Raw genomic sequence first — 7500 nt, forward strand, 5'->3', positions numbered from 1 at the left:
CATTCTACTCCTCACTGGTCCCACAAACACCATGTCACGCGAGCGTTGGTGTTGTCATGGCAACTAAACCTGCTCTGCTCCGGGAGCAGCACTTGGATGTCACTGCCATTTACAAGTCTCGTCTGAGATTCATCAAAGAGCTAAGATCTCGATGGTAATTGTTGATCTGCCCTCGAGGCTTATAATCAACAGCGAATCTCCTTTGCAGTGTAAGAAGGAGTCTCAAAATTAACTTCATCTCGTCAACTTCTGAACCATCAAGGTGCCAGAACCCTTAATACAGTTCCAATTGCTTTCGAGGATTTCAGAGCTGTTGTGATATGGCCTTTCTTTGGCATCTAGGATGAGTAATCTGGTCAAGCTATTTTTGGCACACCTGTCTGGTGGCCTAGGGAAGTGTAGCCTCAACGTCTTCCAGTCTTCTTTTCTTCAGAGCTGAAGAAGAGAGACCAATATTTCTCTCATTGTCAACCCAGGTTGTCAAATTCGGAAGTGTCGTTGTGACTTTTATCTGCGATGTGTCATGTCTGAATAATCGCCGTCTTGATGCAAAGAGTGGAAAAGTGCCTGATATGATATCCGATTAAGGTGTCACAGAGGACCATCAGGATTTGTTTGGAAATGTTGGTAACGATTATTGCATATGCTTCTGATGGTTGGTAGGTTCTGGAATATTACACAACGGCTGTTTATCTTCTATGGCTTTATCAACGGCATATTTTCTAGGTAGACGTTCTGCATAATTCTAGACACCCTAAAAAGAATTTCAATTTTGTTTCGTATTACCTCCTAGTACTAAAGTCTAACCACGCATGAATCTTCTTAGCTTTTGAAGAGACCCATGCCCAATGCTATAGTATCATTAGATTTGTATTTTTTTCCATGAATTCATGCGCTTGATCTTTTTGTTGTGAAGTTTAATGACTTTTTTAGATAATCCTCCAAAACACTGACAATTTCATTAGATTTTATTATGGCTATCAGCAAACAGTTTTATTCATTTGAGGGTTGTGCCACAGGATTGAACTGGTTTCTACGAATGGGGACCCATTGATATGAAGTTTTCACTCTTGCTGAATGAAATTGATGTTACCAAACCAGAAATAGTAATAACAATAAGTATGCCACCATGCTGAAGAATTCAAATCTCAGCCAGTATATTCTCACAATGGCTTCTTTCAAAATATGTATCCTTAAACCATTCAGGGTGGTTTATTTATCGAATGTATAGCTAATTGACGGGTCATCCCCGCATCTTGTCCACTGCCCTGGGTCAGAAGCAGTGTCGCAAGACACAGCACATCCACAGCAAGGCCGCTTCATTAAATCGGCGACCCCCCTCTCTGTCCCCTCATGCAAAAAAGGAGAAGACGGGTAGAGGGTGGAAGGGAGTGGAGTGTATTAGGGATGGAATGGGAGGGAATGGTTTTTATGCCTTTGTTTTTTGGTTACCTCCCTTGTAAGGGGGGAAAAGCCTTTGGTATATGTATGTATGTAGAGCTAATTCAAATGTCAGCTGTATAAGCGTACTGTAGCTTGTAAATTGGTCCTTACCTCAGGTAATAATCGACGTAAACACTTCCTTTGTTTCAGAAAGTATGCAGAGCGGCATAGGTGTTCAGCATGAGCATGAGTCGTCGATGTCCCCATGCTCCACCCCGCTCGCCAATCAACCAGCTCCCCCTGTGGCCTTCAACAGCCAATCAACTCTCCCCGTGGCCTTCAACAACCAGTCAACGCCGTCCGGGCCTTACTCCGCCCACCAATCAAATTCCTCCTGCGCGAGTGACGCTGCCGAGTCTCGCGGATCGTCTTCTCCGTCCTCCGTCGTGTCCGAAATCTCACAAATTTCACAAATCTCACAAATCTCTCAGTCCTCACAAATATGTTCCGCAAACACCCCCACAGATGTACAGAATCACAGATCTACCTCCTCACATTTAAGCGCAGAAAAGCAAGCCAGTTTAGCCAATAAATTCAGATTAAGTAAAACAACAAACGTTAACAACAGTGTGTACGCTAACGCACACCAGGCTGTGATTGGCGGAGAAGAGGACGATGGGCGGAGTGATATTCGCGTACTCTCTCCCTCATTGGTCAACAGTCAAGTCTTGTCCAAAACGCGCCCTCTTTCTCCGGACCCCGAGACTCACCTGCCCAATGGCGACATGTAAGTTAATGAGAAATAATTTACTTTGATGGATTTCGTACACTAATGTCCTGCATCACGAATAAGGAGCAACATATTTAAACTTCCATATGGATGAGACTGAATGGCCTAGGTTATTGGATAGTCTCAAATTGTATATGGTAGGTATCAAATGATCATTTACTCGTTGGAAACTGTTTTTGTGAGTGTGTGTGTATGTGTGTGTGTGTGTGTGTGTGTGTGTGTGTGTGTGTGTGTGTGTGTGTGTGTGTGTGTGTGTGTGTGTGTGTGTGTGTGTGCGTGCGCGCGAGGGAGAGAGAGAGAGAGAGAGAGAGAGAGAAAGAGAGAGATACATAGATAGATAGATAGATAGATAAATATATATATATATATAATATATATATATATATATATATATATAGATAGATAGATAGATAGATAGAGAGAGAGAGAGAGAGAGAGAGAGAGAGAGGTACTACGTTTGAAGGTGTTTGTTGATACGTATACATGACCTTATTCAGATATGTGTTGTGTAGAGAAGATCACTTCGGTCGTGTATTTGCAATCTTTTCTTTCTTTCCTTCTCATTTTTGAGCTAACCAATCCAACCTTGATTCTGACCAACCAAAACGACTAGGTTAGCCTAGGTCAGTCAGCTAGCTTAACCCCTCCATGTGATTGCTTTCCATAAACTGAATACGATATGTGGCGTAAGTCAAATTACCATCCTCAAGGCATGATACTGTGCCGAGAGGTTTAAGACTACATAGATAAATTTACACTTTGTCACGCTAACGTACTTTATAGATCTTATCCTGGTTAACAAGAGTCAGTTTCATTCATCCAAAAGGATTCCAGTTGAAGGTGAAATCGACGTTTCGCCTGAGCCAAGATTTCCCAATTCGTACGGCTGGAATGTATCCGAAAAGGAATATAAACTAGTTCAAATTAATCTTGACCCGCTTTAACTTAACCCATTCAACTCCGATGACAAGATGTCTTGTCATTTGGTCAAATAAAACAAAAAATCATAAAACACCAAAATGTTTGATCAAACACCAGAAAAATATGACGTCAATCCTCGCTTCGCTCGCAGCGAAGCGAGGACTGACGTCATATTTTTCTGGTGTTTGATCAAACATTTTGGTGTTTTATGATTTTTTGTTTTATTTGACCAAATGACAAGACATCTTGTCATCGGAGTTGAATGGGTTAAAACTACGGCAGACTAATATATCTCTGTTATCTCAAACAAAACCTACCGGTCTTTCTTTCTGTGAGCCTCACCTAACCCAATCCAAAGATGCGTTGCTTCACTGTGCGAGTTGGCATACGTATCCCCACCTCCCCCCTCCCCCCTCCCCATCTTTCCTTCCGTGATTTATTTGTTTATCTATTTATTTATTCATTTATTTATTTATCTATTATTTAATTATTTATTTATTCATTTATTTATCTATTTACTTATTCATTTACTTATTTATTTTTTATTTATTCATTCATTTATTTATTTGTTTATTTTTTTTATTTTATTTTTTTTTTTTTTATTTTTTTTTTTTTTTTATTCATTTATTTGTCTATTTTTAGACCACTGGTTCGTTACTTGGGGTGAAAGGTCCGATGGCTGACTGGATAACTCAATTTCTGTTAACATTTCTCGATGAATATTATCAAACATTAATCAGGCATTAGATTGTTAAAGTTCTCTAGCATTCCTAAATATTTTTCAACTGAATTATGTCTGACTAAGAATATACCCAACAATCTAGAATCAAGACTTATTTTGATATTTGGAGGTGCCAAGAGACGCAATGTTTTTTTTTTTTGTTTGTTTTTTGAGAATACGAGCATTGAAAAGGGTACAGAGCCGTTGCTTTAGACAGTTCGGGGGGCGAAAGTAAAAAGAGCTTCTTTCTGTCATCTGAAAGTTGTATGACAATGCCAGTGGCCATGAGCGTTGAAGGGGCTTCATCAAGGTCAGGACGCCCAGGAGACCGCGTCACGTTTTCAGTGTAGTCTTGCTTGTTTTGGCATCAAAGGAATTGTATATGATGGCCTAACCATAGAGACCTTATGGGGCGTTTGAGGCAAAACCCTTCAATAAGGGGTTGTTTACTCAGCTGAATGAGATCATTTGGCCGAAGCCAAAGTCATATCTTAGGAAAGAAGGTGAGGACTATATGCCAGAAGGCGCTGAGTAGATGTGAACGAAGTCGTCACCTTTGTCCTATTATGCGCTTTAGGAACTGTTAGGGCATGGGACAGTCACTGATGGAAATAGGAGAGAAGTGTGGTATTCGAATCCGCGACAAGGAACATGCGAGACTCACACGTTTCCGTCATTGGTGCAAATAGGGAAGGAGTTTAGATAATAGATAAGTGAATAAATAGATAGATAAATAAATGAATAAATAGATAAATAGAAAATGTAGGTACTAGTCTCTTTTTCTTTCGGGCATTAACGCGATTACAGTATTGTAGCTAGTCTTACGAGAAGACTCCATCAGTTGGTTGTGACGTCAGGATATGTCAAAGGTAATCTTACCCATTTTTTTTTTTTTTTTTTTTCGATGAGCAACGGGCTGCGCCCGACCTCGTTACGCGGGGGCTCGGCACTTCGGGCAAGCTCGCTTCGGTGTCCAGCTCTACGGGCCATGTATCAGCAAATCATTCGTTTCCGTGCCCGTGACGTCACCGCTCTCGGCCAATCAGTCTTCTCTGTTGCCGTGACGTCACCACTCTCTCAGCCAATCAGGGGCCAGAGGGGGCATGTCCCCTTGAGGAGAGATTACAAAGGATTACAAAGGCGGAGCATGCCGACAGGAGACCTTTTGATCCATATCTAGGTCGGATGCGAAAAAAAATCATATTAATAATAAAACAATAAATAAAACTATAATAATGTAAATAACAAATAAAATACATAAATAAATGCATAGGTATAGTTAAATAATAAACAAACAGGTAAGTAGTAAATAATAATAAATTGACATATAACTAATAATAAATGAAAATCAGACAGAGAAATGATAACAAAACAAAAACAAATAATATAAGATAAATTATAATCATTACAGCATCTTACTTAGGTATTTATCTAAATGATTCTTAAAGATTCGAACTGAACTACATTGCACTACCTGTGCAGGAAGTTTATTCCATTCATTAACTACACGGTCAGATTTAGATCGATATCAACAAAAAATCTTTTATTAGTATATAGATAACTTGTACAGGTTTCAACGGTAAAAACGCAAAAACTTATTCACTTGTATAATTATTAGTATATAGGATTTTTTCACTTCCATTTGATGACATAAGGTTAGTTTGTTGCTTGACACGTTTACGTTCTATAAGATTATATATCAGGTTTTGACTTCAGAACTATGAATGTGCTGCATGGATTGTGTCCGGACCCTCGTAAGTAGCGCGTAATAGATAAAAGTTTTGACCTGGCAAATAATGTCCTTGCAAGGCTTCTGTATGACTGGTGCTCCGCAATATAGTTTTCGTACTTGTAATATTACAGCGCCCTTGAACTGTTTACATTAATGAATGCATGACGATTAACCTGTCTATGGCGAATGACAAGTCCTTTTTTTGTGTCTGACAGTAAACAAAGAATAAATAAATCAACAAGTTAGGCATTTATTTGGGTCACAAGTTACTTCTGATAATCATAGGAGAGAACTCATAAGGACTAGACGAAAAAAGGGTTTTATTGGTGGATAGCAAGTTGAGTGCAGGATTGACGGCACACGGGCGTTGGTGTGTGATCGTCGGTTCGAACGGGAGGAGGGCGTGAACTTTTCTATGGGACTGGTACTGCATATATGAAACTGATTAAGCTGAATAGAGATGGTATACCTGCACAAAAGTACGGTTGGTCCTACGGTTGCTGAAGAACACGACTGGCGGGGCGCTCGTAGTAGATGGTGTTTGTCGGTGATGGGGGGATGAAAGATGATGTGTTCTAGTGACGATTATCAACAACGGAATTGGTGATGTCTCATGCTACTGGAGGTTATGGTGAAATAGGTTTAGGTGGTGCAGGGACTTTGGTCATACAACACCATGAAGGTAATAGTGAAGTTGACGATAACTGATGACGATGGTGATGATGAAGATGGTGATGTTGATGATGATGATTATGATGACAACGACGACGACGGTGATGATGATGGTGATGATGATGTTGATGATGATGATGATGATGATGATGATGATGATGATGATGATGATGATGATGATGATGATGATGATGATGATGATGATGATGATGATGATGATGATGATGATGATGATAACGACGTTGTTGATGGTGATAATGATTATGATGATGGTGATTTTGATAACAATGACAGTGATAGACATCACAAGGACAAAGTACTGTATATCGGTATATTGCTGAGGTGTCTTGGTTAAGTGCGAGAGGTGGTGTATTACGTGGCGTTGGCTTTGCAAGAAGTTTGTTCCGTGTCTCACCAACAAATTTTCATCCTCACACTTTGGGATAATCATTTCTCGTCCTATTGATATTTAGTTTAAAGAAAAAACAAACTTAAATTTTAGGTTTCACATGAATTGTTTCTGATGTTTAGTGTAATTTTTTAATTTCGTGATACACCTTTTCCAATTTGAAACGTTTTTACCGAGATTGGGTTCCGTATGGAAAAAAAGCGTCTTCTCTACAGTTGGTGACAGACTGTTCAAGTTTAAAGATGGTGGTATAACTCCAAGAATTTTATTCTGTTTCTATGAGACAGAGTTACAATAGTTAGATGATTAAGGCCGTTATCTGTACAGCAAGATATTTTTCGCTCTTTAATTTACTTAAACTTTTTCCACATAACTTGAAGTTGTACCTAGTGTTATTTTTACCTCTGTGCATAAATTGGCAGAGAGCTTGAGAGGTGAGGGTGGAGGGAGTTGATAGGAATGGGGGTGGAGAGGTTTGAGGGTGGAGGAATCCATCCATCCATGGGCGTGACGGTGGAGAGAGAGAGAGAGAGAGAGAGAGAGAGAGAGAGAGAGAGAGAGAGAGAGAGAGAGAGAGAGAAGAGGGAGAGAAAAGAAAAACATGGCGAAGACTGACGATGGAAAGAGTAGAGGGTGAGCGATTCACTGGTACAGAGGCTTGTGATGGTTGGTAGAATGTACAGTATGGTGAAGGTTACAGGAGTAAACATTGGAAACTGGTATGTTATAACACATTTGCAAATGTTCATTTTAAACCCAATATCGGAGAAATAATATCGGAAGTACAGGAAAAACTGTATATTTCGACTACTATCTGTAGTCCTCTTCAGCAGAAGAGGACTACAAATAGTAGTCGAAATATACAGTTTTTC

At 39.7% G+C, this 7500-nt stretch overlaps 1 protein-coding gene across 2 annotated transcripts in view; it reads left to right on the top strand.

Annotated features, from left to right (window-relative positions):
• LOC143037442 (uncharacterized) overlaps positions 1-7500 on the top strand; it is a 414211-nt gene that overhangs the window by 79140 nt on the left and 327571 nt on the right. For both annotated transcript variants that reach the window (XM_076205672.1, XM_076205671.1), the window contains exon 2: positions 1594-2170. In XM_076205672.1, the coding sequence (XP_076061787.1) occupies positions 1599-2170 (572 nt within the window). In that variant the 5' untranslated portion in view covers positions 1594-1598. The remainder of the gene's footprint in view (positions 1-1593; positions 2171-7500) is intronic.

Source organism: Oratosquilla oratoria, chromosome 22, assembly GCF_046742065.1.
Source record: "Oratosquilla oratoria isolate Oo_2021 chromosome 22, ASM4674206v1, whole genome shotgun sequence".
NCBI classification, from domain to species: domain Eukaryota; kingdom Metazoa; phylum Arthropoda; class Malacostraca; order Stomatopoda; family Squillidae; genus Oratosquilla; species Oratosquilla oratoria.